At 37.9% G+C, this 14,725-nt stretch overlaps 1 protein-coding gene across 1 annotated transcript in view; it reads right to left on the reverse strand.

The window, feature by feature from the left end:
* Nucleotides 1–5,680: 5,680 nt before the first annotated feature.
* SH3RF1 (SH3 domain containing ring finger 1) overlaps nt 5,681–14,725 on the reverse strand; it is a 202,742-nt gene continuing 193,697 nt past the window's right edge. Inside the window, exon 12 of the mRNA XM_031941929.1 lies at nt 5,681–8,840. Within this exon, the coding sequence (XP_031797789.1) occupies nt 8,672–8,840 (169 nt within the window). The 3' untranslated portion in view covers nt 5,681–8,671. The remainder of the gene's footprint in view (nt 8,841–14,725) is intronic.

The raw sequence follows: 14,725 nt of genomic DNA on the forward strand, positions 1-14,725 counted from the left end.
AAGGAAATGGATTTGAAGAAAGTTTCATTCTGTCTTTTAACAGCCTTGGATGCTTCAAAAAAAAAATCAGGAAATCAGTCCATTAAGATCTTAATTTTCACTTGGCAAAGAAAAGAAAGTGGCCTTAGTGGTACTAATGAACTAGATGAGCTTCAGATAGGAATGACATAGCACTTCCCTGAACTTGAGATGACCTTGTTCCAGTGGTCTATAATTTTAAATTCTAATTAAGCACCTAAATTTCTGTTTTCTTCCTTAGACAAGGAGAGGGGGGGAGAAACTTGCAGAAAATCAAACCCTCAATATGGGGAAGAAATGAACCAGGCATTTACTAGGTGCTGACTATATGTCAGGCTGTGCCAAGTGCTTTACAACAACTTGGGAGATTGGTGAGAAACTGAGGCAGGCAAATGTGGACTCCAGGACCAGTGCTCTAACCATCGTACCATTCGGCTGCCATAGGTATGTTAAGAAAGTGGATAAATCTAACTCATTAGAGATGGTAGCATCTAAGTGAATCACCATTCTCATTGCTCATTTGGGTGCTCCCCAGTGGGTTAAGAATAAGAATACAACTAGTTTATGTATCACTTTAAGGTTTAACAAAGTCCTCTTCTCAGAGCAACCCTATGACAAGGTGTGAGAAGGGATTGTTATTATTATCCTCACTTTGCAAACAGGGAAACTTGTCATGGAGGTGAATGAAAGAGGTAGATGGTAGAGATGAATGAGTGAAAAGGCATTTATTTATATTATTTATTGGTTCTCAAGGAGGACCAAAATTACATCCCAATGTTAGAGCTGAGTTACAGGATGCCTAACTGTGGCTGATCAGACCAATATGAGGTCAGTTGCTCCGCCATTGGTTGGACACGGATAGTCCCTAGGAACATTTGGGGGGGGGGGTTTCTAAGTTTGTGTATCTTGCGTTTCTTCTGAACTAAACCAATTCTGCTTTGCTAACAGAGCACAGCACCTCCTCTGATGTGATGCCATGTTAGACACTCTTGTGCCAGTGTCTTCCACGTTATACAATCAAGTTCTTAAGAGAGACCTTGAGAGTGTCCTTGTATCACTTTTCTGAGCAGCTTATGAATGCTTGCTCTGTGTGAGTTCTTAGTTTTTAGATTTAAGTCCATTCTGTGTATCAATCACCACACTAAGAACTAAGAATATAGAGTACACAATATTCTATAATATATATTAATGTAACTATAATATATAATAATATAATATATAACATAATATAAGAATATAAATAGAAAAATCAAGACAGTCCTTTTCTCAAAGTTCTTACATTCTAATTAGGAGAGACAATACCTTTCTTGCCTTCTCAGTGGGTGGAGAAGAAGGGGAAATGAGGAGATAATTTAGATCTGAAAATTAAATTTTTTTAAAGAAATATGGTTACAGGGAGAATAGAAAGGCCCAAGAATCCTTAGGATGCATATAGGCAAGTCAAGGGAAATTTTCCTGAGATTTGGAAGAGATAACTGAAGGTCAGAAGCTAAAACCTAGTGGTCCTCCATATCACTGATGAGGTGAATAAGACCCCAGAAAAAAAAAAATCAGGTCCTTAGTTATAGGAAAAGACATTGACAGGAGATAGCTTTTGTGTCCTTAAGTGGGCTTATTTTTGCCTCATTCTTTTTTTATTCTTTGCAAGGTCACTAGGATAGGAGGGAAAGGAGGGATATGTTTGGAAATAAAGGTGCTGTAAGAACAAGAGATTAATGATTTCTTTTTAAAGAAAAAAAGAAGGGAATATTCAAAGGAATAACATACAAACCATACTTGGGGAAACCAAATGAAAACTATACCAGATATTGTATTTATGATTAGAAAGTACTTTCACATCTTATTCCTCAGAGAAGCACTGGGAAGTAGGTAGAGCCTAGAAACAGCTGGAATCATTTCCAACCATTCATTGATATGATTGGTACCTTTGGAAGAACATGTTGTGACCCATTCATGTCTCTTCTATGTAACTCGACTTGAAACTTCACTCTCAAAACATGCAAACTCATCTTCACCCTAGCTATTTCCTGTCCTGCATGCCCTTCTCTGCTCACTGCCTTTTACTTCTTAGTCCAAAAACTTGAATTAAACCAACACTAGGTATGGTAATGGAAAGGATTTGTCAATAGACACCCCTTTCTACTTACCAGTTTTGGGATTCACAGGCCATGACTTACCACCACTTTCATATATATTTGTGTGTGTGTGTATTCCTATATTTATATATATATATGAATATATGAATATGAATATATATATTCAAATATATTCCTATATATAAATATAGGAATATATATATATATATATATAGGAATACACACACACACACACACACACACAATTGTGTTCCCCAGGCAGGGAATGGGGCAATTTTCTATCAGGTCTTTATATCCCAACATCTAGCATAGGGCTAGACATATGATAAACATTTAATAGACGGACTTTCTAACATTCCTTTTTTTTCCTTCTTTCTCATGGAGTCCTTGGTCCTTGGAATTGTTGTAAATAATTAGGAAGCCAAGTATTCCCTGAGACAAGAGAGGAGCATTGATGGAATTATCTGTCCTTAAGTGGGCCTTCTGTTATCTTTAAGTGGACCCTTATTGCAGTAGGCCCTTGTAGAAGTCCTTGCTTTGACAAAAATTATCATGACCCCAATTATTGTATCCAATCAGAATATATTGGTACCCCACCTCTTTGCTAATTTGTTAGTCTGATTACTAAGCATCACAATGGCTAATTCCTTTTGGGGGGAGGGGATTTAGCTTTTAGATCAATGGCCTAATTTCCTTAAATCCCTTATCCTTAACTCCAAAATCCCTAACACTAATTCCTTTTAGGAACTGCCTGCCTTATGGCTACAAATTCTCTAGCAATTTTACCTGCTTTATGGCATCCTTCCCTTTGTTATAGCAAGCTCATTTAGAACTTCTCCCCATGTCTCCCCACTTAATGTGTGGAATTAACTGAGTGAAGACACTCTCATGGGAATATAACTTTAAACTATAACTTTAATTGTGACTTGAGACTTTTTAATAATAAATAGAGCTATATCTAAAAGTTGCAGGTGTTTGTCCCCTTCTGCTTCCCACCACCTCTTAATTAGCATTTAGTACTTCTTTTAAAGATGATGATGGCTTTGAATTCTCTTAGATGAGGATATCTGGTTATATTGCAGCTCTCTAGGGAAATTTAAATTAAGAATTTATTATTACTGACTTGTAATCTTTTATTTCTGGGTTAGATTTCTGTGATTAGAATGTAAACCCAGACTCCCCCAAACAGTGGGAGAAAAGGTCAGACAGAAGTGGGGGTTTCTGCATTCAGATTATTTAATCTTGTGTTTTGCGGTTTTTATTGTGCTCCTTTTACTGACAAACACCTTGTCAGATGAGAGTTGCCCTTTCTTGTGAGATTGTAATAAATCCCTTTTTGCTTTTTCTTACTCTGAAAGTCTGTTTTTGTGGTCAATACTGTCCCACACAGTGCCTTCCCCTTTTTTATAGTTCTTTCCCCTTATTAATGGCTAAAATTCCCTTTTGGAAATTAATCTGCTGCCAGCAGCATAATAAATCTTTGCCTTTTGGATATGGAGATGGTCTAAGGCTACAGCAGTATAATAAATCTTTGCTTTTTGACTTAGAGATGGTTTAAGGCTACAAATTATTTTAAGACACCTTGCAATACCAGCTCAAAACCCCAATATATTTTGGGGCTCAACCATGTACCCCACTATTTGGTGGCTCACATGGGGAAAGTCCTGGAACCCCAATCTATTTGGGGGGATTCAGCCCTTCTGCACCCTGTATTCCAATACTTCCCTTCTTTCCCTTCTCTTTGTCCCTCCCTCATGGCTACGTCCTATAATTCACCACAAGGAATTCACTCATTTGCTGGGGCCCACATAGCTCTGGATGCTGCACAAACATGTGGACTTTCTGTGTTTTGTTACATGACAGGCTCTTTTTAGCCATGTCTCTCCAATCTCATTTCTTCTGCCTCTTCTGCGCAGTTCTCCTCTTGGTCTCATCTTCAGGAAAGGCTTTGTGATGATTTTCCTTACATGCCCTGAACGATCAGGGAGAACCCCTATGTTGGACAGAACTTCGACATGACTTTTAAGGTACCAATGCAGAGAAAATGAGTAGAGATGAGCTGGGCTGTGTATGTCTAAGTCTAAATCAAATCCCTAAATCACAGAGTTGCAAAAGACATGGGAATCTTCCTCTGTAAACTAGGGGTTAGTGAGCCTACAGGTTCCAACTTTTCATTTTCCCTGGGCTGACTGCCAAGGCCTCCTTGTTATCTGTGACTGTCATTGCCCTGCCTCCCTCCGCCTCCCCAGTTGGCTTGACCCTTGGTACATACCCTTGCCAGCTCATACATCATTATTAAGACTCTATCTTAACATCCTAATTTTAAAAGGCTGCAGATTTTTTATTTTAATAATGTTGATCTTTATGAGATATGACTCAAAAACATTTTTTTCCAGTTGATTTGAAACGGTCCTTTTTGTCCCAGTTATTTTCATCTTTTACAAGAAGTTTTAGCTGATTCTTTCTAAATTTTAGTGTCTTCCCTCGGTTTACGGTTTCCACTTTATCCTGGATTGTAACTTGTTACCTTATACCTTCCTCATTAGACTGTGAGCTTCTTGAGAGACTTTTAAGTTTCTTAGTATCCCTAAGGTCTGAGTAGAGTAGAATTTTTAGGAGGCACTTGATGCTTATTGACTGATTTCAAATAACACAAGATCAGAAACTGGTGCTGCAGTTTAAAACCTAAAAAAGGCTCTTCTTAGAAATGGAGTCTAACCAGAGGGATGCTGTTAAATGTTTAACAATAGGCTCTCTGAAAATGAACAAGCTTTTAAGTCTAATTTGCATTATTGTACATTTCCTTCATCACTTTTAAGTCTAGATAATCAAAAAAGCAATTTAAGTCTTGATTTGTAGCATTTACTGATTTCAAAGGTAGGTCTTCTAAATTTAACAATCATCCCTGTGGGCTAATATGAACCAACTCCAGCATACTTCCAATTCTAATCCTTAATCAACTAGATGGCATCAGAGGGCAATTTCCCATTCAAAAACCCATTATGTTATGATCATAAAACAGCATGGTATAATGAAAGTAAATGGATCTGGAGTCCTAGCTGGGTCCAGATCTCTCCCCAGATGTTAGTGACCTGCCTGACTTTGGGCAAGTGACAATTTCCCTAGGCCATAGTTCCTCCCTGAGCTTCCACACACACACTTTTTAGAATTTTTATTAGTGTATTTTGTTTTTACATTACAAAAAATTTGATTACACCCCCTCCTCCCCAGGGAGAGGTCTAGAGAAGATAAAACCATTAAGCAACACAATAATATTGTGATTCCTCTAAAAGTACATGTGGCCATTCCACATCTCCACTTTATTTTTATAATATATTTCTTAACAGAACTCTATTTTCTGTCATCTGCTTAAGATAGGGATAGACATTGGCCCATGATTGTTTTTTGTGCAGGTTAGTTCCAGATGAGGAAATTCTTTTTAGCAGCGCAGGTTGACATCTCTGCAATTTGTAGTTTTGCAGAATTGCTTGAAGCCACACCTGCAATCCCTGCATCTCTGATTTAAAAAAAAAGAAGGAACATAAAGAAATGAAACAAGACAAGCATAAAGACTGAACATCAAATTTTAATCTTGGACACTTGGGTTCATCTCCCCCAAATCGTTCACATGGAAAGGCTGGAAAAAATTGTCATCGTATCATTGTTGCACTGTTGTGTAACAAACTCTTATTTCAAAACTTCTCTCTATTGTCTTCAAAAAAGTCGATAGAAAAGCCATACGATACATTATCTAACAGAACTATGAAGAGATGGAATCTTAACTGACTTTACACCATGAATACTATTCACAGAGGTACCTTAATCACATAGCTTAAGATAGGGAGAAAACAGACAGGTAGAAAAAAAGAATTTTAACCTGTAGTAGTCTTTTTGCCTTTTTTTTAAATCTTATTTTATAAAATGTGCTAATTTCCCCAAATAAAAAATATTATGACACATTGGTGTCAACTTATATGTTTATGAAAGCTGACAGCAGCTTTTTCCTAGCTAAAGTTCATTTCACAAAACCTTTATATATTACATGAATATCCAAGTAAACTATTTTAAAAATATTTAAAACACAGGAACAGAATATACAGTGTTTCATTAAAAATGATGAATTTAGGAATGATTTCGTTCTCAACTCTCATTCTAGATTTTTAAGACCCTTATACTTCTTGACGCCTCAAGAAGCTTTTTTTAAAAAATTACCTTTCTTTTATCTTCCCAGCTGAAATTCTTATTAAAAAAAAAAAAAAAACTTAAATTAAAAGGCATTTTCTACTAGAAAACCATGGCAATGACGTCATTCACAACCATGAGATTCCCCTCCCCTCCTTATGTTTCTGAGCCCATCCCATTTGTGCTTTATGGCAGGCGTCAAAATGAGAACAGAGAAGACCCTTGATGTTACAGGGAGAGAGAGAGAGGAGATGGCTAGCGAGATCCTTGCCAGGACCATACGGCGTGGGCACTTGGCTGATGTTGAGCCGTTCAGGCCCCAGTGGAACACAAGGGGTATCTATCACCGAGCCCAGGCATCCCATCCGATAGTGACGGATAAGGTACGTTGTCACTGATGATGCTGATTCATGGCTAATGAGCACCTCATCTTGCAGGAGAGTTCACTCAGAGGTGTGGTCAGCAGTGACTTTGGGGTAGAGAGAATACTGTTTATATTAAAGCCCCTACCCCGGGCCATTCTGAGTGTAAACTAGCCACAGTAAGAAATGACAATGAAACACACACACCATGCACCATTTATGTTACTGTGGGAATTCAGTAATACATGCAAGACAGTGAGGGGAGGGAAGGAATCCCAATGGATTTAAGTTTCCATGGTTAAAAACTTAGTCAACTTTTCACAGTGTCTTTAAACAGCCTTTAAAATTTTTTTTAAACAGCTTTTTAAATTTTTTTTTTAAATTTTATTTTAACACAAGTGAACCATCACCACTACTGCTCAAGCATATTTTTAACGTCTTCTGATCATCAAGATCACTTAGGGGGAAAAGGGCAAATTACATTTCATAGCCATTCTCAGACAGCGAGTATGGTTTTAATTTTGCTTAATTTCCAACCCAAGGGACTTGAGTTGCTGCTATTCTTATAAAACCAAGCAGGCGTGTTTTGGTTTTGTGTTCCCAGGGCTTAACATGGGGTCTGGCCCATAGAAAGCACTTCATAAATGTCTTTCAATTCATTCATTCATTCATTCATTATCCCATTGGACTGAGAGTCGGGACACCATGGTTCTGCTCCCACTAACTGACTTTGGGACCTTAAAAAAAAGTCACTCTTCTTCCTCAGTTTCCTTATCTGTTAAGTGGGAGGGGGGAAAGTTTTCATGAGATGAGTTCTAAGGTCCCTGTCTGTTGGTAACATTCTATGATTCTACAAATGTGCTTTGATAAAGTTTTTTTTTTTTGTTTGAGTGTTGTGCTTAATCCTCCTTCACATTTAATCCCTGATTATGACTATTATTCTGTGAACATACCCCACCCACAGAATTAGACTGAAAATTGGCATGGCAAAATTTCCAGAGCAAATGAGATTGATTGAGCAGGAATCTATTTCTCTCTTGGGTTCCCTCTCTCTTGTGTGACCTCAATCAGAGAGACCTGTTGAAAATATTCGCTTACAAAGGCTGGGGTCTCCCATGCATCCAGGGCCAGCTTCAGTCACCCTGACCTATAGGCCCAGATGGCTCTGGAGGGGAAAGTGAGGCAGGGGACGGGCCCAGCCTTCCCTCACTCCAATCTAATTTATTTGCATGTGATAGTAAATCACCTCCCACTTTGAGAATGAAGGACACAAAACAACTTCTCTACATCCTTGTTGGTGTGGATCCTCCAGGAATATTACATTGTTTGGGATGTGATTGTCATTTGACAAAGGGGAGAGGCAAAGGAGAGAACCACTACTTCTGTCTTAGGGCACACAATACAGTATTCTACCTGTTGAGACTTAATTCAATAACACACCATCATCACAACCTGACAACACTGACCCCTTTTCAAAAAGACAAATTACAATCTGCCATACACAGTTTAAAAGGAGGGAACAATCCAAGAAGGGAAATGCATTCTCTGTCCAAAAAAATCATTTGCTCATCAGGAGAGAATCCAGCTTCTCCTTAGCTATCATTTCATAAATTAATAATCTGTTAAAATCATAATCCCAAGAATTTATCTATAACAAGAAGAATTCAAGTTTAAAAAAAAAATCAAATAAATTAGTTACAGCCCTGTAAACAATTGTCCATTTTCGTTACAGATTGGGGAAAAAAAAAAGGTTTGTTTTGTGGAAGAAATCAGACAGTACAAGGCACATATCACACATCAGAATCCAAAGGGAGAAGGCCCCGGGTGAAGCTGCCATCATCTCTGGCTGATGCTGCAATTGTGCTTGCTGTGGGATGCTGCAGATCCATCAGTCTGCTTTCTATCTTGGATCATCTGAAAACGAGTGACTGGGCTCGTTTCCTCCACTAGGATTACTTGTGCTCTTTCATCGGGTTGTGGGATTTGAGGCTCTCCAAGTAAGATTACGTCTTCTCAGATGTTTTCCACAAAGCTTCCGGGGAACAGGCCCGTCTTGCCGTTACGCTGCAGCGTTCCCTTGAACCAGCCGTCCTCCCGCTTCTTATGGACAAAGACAATGTCTCCTTCCTTGAGCTCCAGCTCTGCTTCGCTCTGAGGGGGGTAAGAGACCACCACTCGGTGCCTGCAAAAGAGAGGGAGACGTTTTGGTCATGCTTCCTTCGGAACAGGGAGGCTGGAGACCTGGGCCCTCCCTGTGAGGAAATAATTCCCCTGTTAATACTTCCTGGCTGTGTGACCCTGGACAAGTCACTTAACCCCAATTAGCTCAGTAATAATAATAATAATTGCCCTGTTCTGAATCTGATGCTAAAAGAATGAAAGCAAAGTTCCAGTGTACACAGCAACCCACCACCAAGAGCTAGAGCTGCCCCGTTGGTATAATATACACAGGGAGACTTATCTTGTTCTGGCAGAAATAGAGCAGTAGCTACTGTAGCCAGGGATGATGATGCCTTAGTCCCTTGGCCACTTCTACTCCTTTTACTCTTTTCCAGAATATTTCTACTTCATTTATCTTGCAAAACATTTACTTCTCACTTGCCTTCCCTTTGTCATTTCTGTGAAAAGTTATTAAAAACAGAGAAAATCTTTTTTTTTAATGTTGATTTTTTAAAATTAAAGCTTTTTATTTTCAAAAGATATGTACTAGGGGTAGTTAGGTGATGTAGTGGATAGAGCACCAGCCCTCAAGTCAGGAGGACCTAAGTTCAAATCTGGCCTCAGACATTTAATACTTTCTCTGGCTATGTGTTCCTGGGCAAGTCACTTAACCCTAATTGCCTGGGAGGGGGGGGGAGAACATATGCACCGATAATTTTTCAACATTGACCCTTGTAAAACCTTGTATTCCAAATTTTTCTCTCCCTCCCCCCACACCTTCCCCTTGATGGCAAGCAATATTGTATATGTTATACATGTTAAAATATATGTTAAATCTAATATCTTTAAATATATTTATACAATTATTTTGCTGTATAAGAAAAATCAGATCAAAAAGGAAAGAAAATGAATAAGAAAACAAAATGCAAGCAAACAAGAACAAAAAGAGTAGGAATGTTATGTTGTATTCCACACTCAGTTCCCATAGTCCTTTCTCTGGGTGCAGACGGCTCTCTTCATTACAAGAACATTAAAATTGGCCCAATCATCTCATTGTTGAAAAAAGCCACGTGCATCAGAATTGATCATCATATAGTATTGCTGTTACTATTACAATGTTCTCCTGGTTCTGCTCACTTCACTCAGCATCAGTTCATCTAAAGTCTCTCTGGACCTCTCTGAAATCATCCTGCTGGTCATTTCTTACAGAACAATAATATTCTATAACATTCATATACCGTAACTCATTCAGCCATTTTCCAACTGATGAGTATCCATTCATTGCCACAGAACAGAGAAAATCTGCATCAACATATACTTGTCCCATATTATTGTTAAGGATAGATAATCATTTATAAAAGGAAGATGGCAGGGAAGGAGCTGAGTTTTTTCTTTTTTTTTCTTTTCTCCAAGATAGAAAATGAGTTTATATACTCACGGATACTATTCACTCAGATTATAGAATGTTATAGACCAAGTAAAGAGAAGTAGAGTTAACTCCAACTTTCCAGTCTTGTCCTAGTACCATGATGTCCTTGTAAAATAGAAGCCGGCTGAAAGTAGGAATTTTGCTTGGAACGAAAAACTCTGACCTATTCCATTGTATGCCGGCAAAATATCTTTTGATTTCCTTTACTATTTTCAGTTTTAAATAATATCATAAAAAGTTTTTTAAAGAGATGAAAAAGCCCACAGAGATTATCTAGTTCAACTCCTAACATAAAAAGAATGGTAGAAATCTTACACTTGGATACATACCTTTATTAGATTCAGTTAAGTAGAATTTTTCTCTATAAATTCTTTAAAAATTAAGAAAAAATCTGAAAAGCACTGAAAAGCATTCTTTGTACTTATTTCCCCAGCAATACAATGTCTAACTCATAGCAGGCACTTAAATATTAGTTGATTGACTAAGAAATTTGTTTTGTTTTTTTACCAGAGGATTTGAGCTCCATCAATCTGCATCATATAAAATCATAGTTCAGATGAAGAAATGACATCAGGAGCATCAAATCAAATTGGAATTGGAATTCTGATTTTAAGACCCATGTAATACTAGCCAAGTCATTTTATTTCCCTTTCTGGGTCTAAATATCTTTATTTGTAAAGTGAGGGAGCTGAACTCTATAGTTCCTTCCAGGTCATAATCCTGTGATCTGTATTCATTATGAGAAAACAACTCAAAAGGCTCAACAAAATGGCACATTTATGTGATACCTACGTTTAAACTAAACTCTCTAAACTAACAAGAGCTACCCATTAGCTAAATAACAGATACATAATTTTGGACTTTTTTGGATTGCTTTTGGATTATTTTGCTTTGAAGCACATGTTTAGAGCTTTAGGGGACCTTACAAGTCTTTCAGTACAATCTAATTTTACCTATGAGGAAACTGAGGTTCAGAGAGATTAAGAGACTTGTCCAATACTATCAATATCCACCAACCCAGTGGCACCATGCTTACCGAGTTAATTATTTATGTGGCTCTGGACAATATGGGGGAGGACAAAAAACAACAGAGAACAAGCTGGTCATATAAAGGGAGACAGTCTCTAATAGCTGCCTCCTTTTATTTTCACTAAAGCTGTAAATACTACCAAGTAACTTAGGAACTGGATGAAAGCAGAAGTTGTACGTGTGTGTATGTGTGTGTGTGTGTGTGTGTGTGTGTGTGTGTGTGTGACTATAAAAGGGTAAGAAGGCTTCTTCTGAAATTCTGCTTGGAACAAAAAACTCTGATCTATTCCATTGTATGTCAGTAAAATATCTTTTGATTTCCTTGACTATTTTAAGTTTTAAGAACTTGTTTCTAATTACAAGTAAAAAAAAAAAATTTTTAAAGAGCTGGAAAAGCCCACAGAAATTATTTAAGTTTGACTCCTAATTTAAAAAGGATGGTAGAAATCTTATACTTTACTATACTCACTTTTCTAATAGAATTTTTCTCTATAAATTCTTAAAAATGAAGAAAAAAATCTGAAAAGCACCTAACTGAATGCTACCACAATTCCTAAGCATTTTCTTTTATAGATTCTCAGTATTTATAAACACTGGCAGCATGAGGGAGTATTAAGAGCAGTAGGTTTTTAATCAGAGGACCTGGATTCAAGACCAGGTAACTGCCTGTTACTAGTTATGTGACGCAAAGCAAGGCTTCTCTCCCTGGGTTTCTTTTTCCTGCTTTATAAAATCATGAGGTTAGACTGAATGATCTTAAGGTCTCTAGACATTAATGTTTTCAGACTTAAATACCAGGACTAATGATCTGAATTTGCCTGTTAAAATGGAGGGAGATGGAAGGAACCTGGGGACTATTTAGCAGAACTACAGAATGATTAAAGGACTGAAAAATGGCATTTTGAAGAAAGGCTTGAATCAGAATCATTTGTCCTAGGAAAGAGAAATGTTGAGGGACTGGCTACTTGTATTTGTATAATTCTTGATAGTCAAAAAGAATTTTCACATCCATTTTCTCATTTCACCCCCACAACAAGCCTATTAAGACAGATAGTACAAGTTTTATTCTTCCCATTTTACAGATAACAAATCTAAAGCATAGAAAAATTAAGTGATTTGCTAAGATCACATAATAACTGCAACAGCCAAAACTCAAACTCTGATTGATACACTAACTAATCTAGTGCTCTTTCTACCATTCACTAGACTCTACTTGTCTGATAAAATAAAAAATTATGTAAAGGACAACTGTTTGCTACAACAATAGGACAGGGGAAGAAGAAATAAGCTCTTCTGTCCCAACATAAAGAATACCTCAGACCCATATTGCTGTGGTTAATAAGTCACTACATCTCAATACCTCAGATAATTCTCTAAATTATAGATGAATCGCTGATTTGAACTTATGGAAGACATTTCCATGCCAGGAATTGCCTCTACACTGATGAAATCACAGGTCTGGACCAAAAAGAATAGTTAAGTACCAGACCAGAACACTTAGGCTGTAGAATCTTTTCTGGAGGTCTTCAACAGCAGGACAGTTTCATATTTGAGATATTGGTTCTTTTGGAAAGCAGAGAAATTATTATCTCAAAATCTTCTCCAATTTCAGGATTATCACATCTAAAAAATCTTGGAAGGAAGGAGGTCCAATCGTCATTTGAGTTGAATAAACAATAAGGCAAAGTCTTGCCCCACTAAAAAGAAAAAGGGGTATGACTCAGATCATATTAAGCTTTCATTGTTTATTCAAATAATTTATCCTCAATCTCTTCCTCCTAAGACGCTTGGCTCTACAGCTTGAACAGAAAAAATAAATTGTCCTCTTAAAAAAAATTAAAGTTTATTAGATTGATATTTTCATTTAGTATTATGTACCAAAGCCATTTTGTCAAATTTTGTTTTAGGAGTAGAATTGCAGCTGGGCTAAGGACATAGCCTTCCTGCCAAGTCCCCACTGGGAGCAAATTTTCATTTTTAAGTTATAAGCCTCTTGGGGTGGGAATGGGAAACTGTGGGCCTAATGGAAACTTTGACACAGCCTTCATCATTTATCATGACTACCAGGTGTAGCCACAACACTCTTGTCTTAGAAATTGTCCTGTAAGCATGGCTAATAGCTCAGATCTTGGACTCTGGTCTTGGGAAGGCTGAGAACTCTAAATAAATGGACACAACTGGAAGGTACTGTCTGGGGAAATAAAGGGGTCTGTTTTTGTTTTTTTTGGCAGGCCAATTGTTTGCAGATCGACAACCAGCTGTGTGGGCACAGCTGCATAGGCCCTTCCTGTCCCCATTTTGCCTCATTCTAATAATCCCTGCACATTTCAAGAGAACCGACCTCTTTTTAAGATGTCAGGTTATGCAGTTTCCATAGAATAGAAAATCAGAAACTCACACATGATTTGGTGATCAATAGCCTCGAGGCTAAAAGAGAAGACTTCCCCCCCCCCCCCCCCCCCCCCCCCCCCCCCCCCCCCCCCCCCCCCACACACACACACACACACACACACACACAAAAGTGGCTATCAGTTTTCCAGACTCACCCACCTACACAGCCAATTGCAGTATTAATATCTTCTTCAAAGGGTTTGTCCAAATGTTCTCAAGCCACCAACAGAGCACAGTCCCATAATGGCTTTGAAATTGTTCTATGAAGAAATAAATGTCTCCTGAAAATCCTACACTGGTACTTCCATGGCTTGGGCTAAACCTTTTTAGTTTTGAGCTTAAATGTTTACATAGATTTTTTCCCTCTGGCATATAATTTCTTATTCCTTCCTATAAGGACATCCCCTCCCCCTCACATCACTACTTGGACCATTCTGGTATCCACAGGCTCGTTAATATTCATCTTCTCTGCAGGTCTACATACTTTTCTTTTTCTTCTTCATTCAGGGCATACTAAAGAAGCCCCCCACCCAGCTCCTGGGAAGTCCCGGAGCCTGTCATGTCTTATCGCCATTTACTGTTTCAGCCGGTTACCAAGGCAATCTGATATCCAATTAAGTATTTCCCTGGCAATACCATACTAACTCACTTTATAGCCTGCTTGAAGTCCAAGTAAATCATGTCCATTGCTGCACCCAGTCATTTCATTGTCACTGCCTCTAAGAAATTATTCGCACTGGTTAAGCATGACTGCCTCTCTGTAAATCTATCTCTAACCAATTTGAACATTCCCAAGAGTTCTAGCTTAATCCCTCATCAAAGACACAGGTTCTTTCCAAATTTAAAAGGTGGGCTCAGAGGGATGTGAGTCTGACATTTGTTAGGTCTCTTGAAAGCTATATAGGTATGGTGATCCTTTAGACTGCTTATTATTTTTAATAGTATTTTATTTTTCCAAATCCATGCAAAGATGTTTTTCTACATTCACCTTTGCAAAACCTTGTGTTCCAGATTTTTCTTCCTTTCTTCCTTCTATCCTCCCCAAGACAGCAATCAAT

This window comes from Sarcophilus harrisii, chromosome 6, assembly GCF_902635505.1.
Source record: "Sarcophilus harrisii chromosome 6, mSarHar1.11, whole genome shotgun sequence".
Taxonomy (NCBI): Eukaryota; Metazoa; Chordata; class Mammalia; order Dasyuromorphia; family Dasyuridae; genus Sarcophilus; species Sarcophilus harrisii.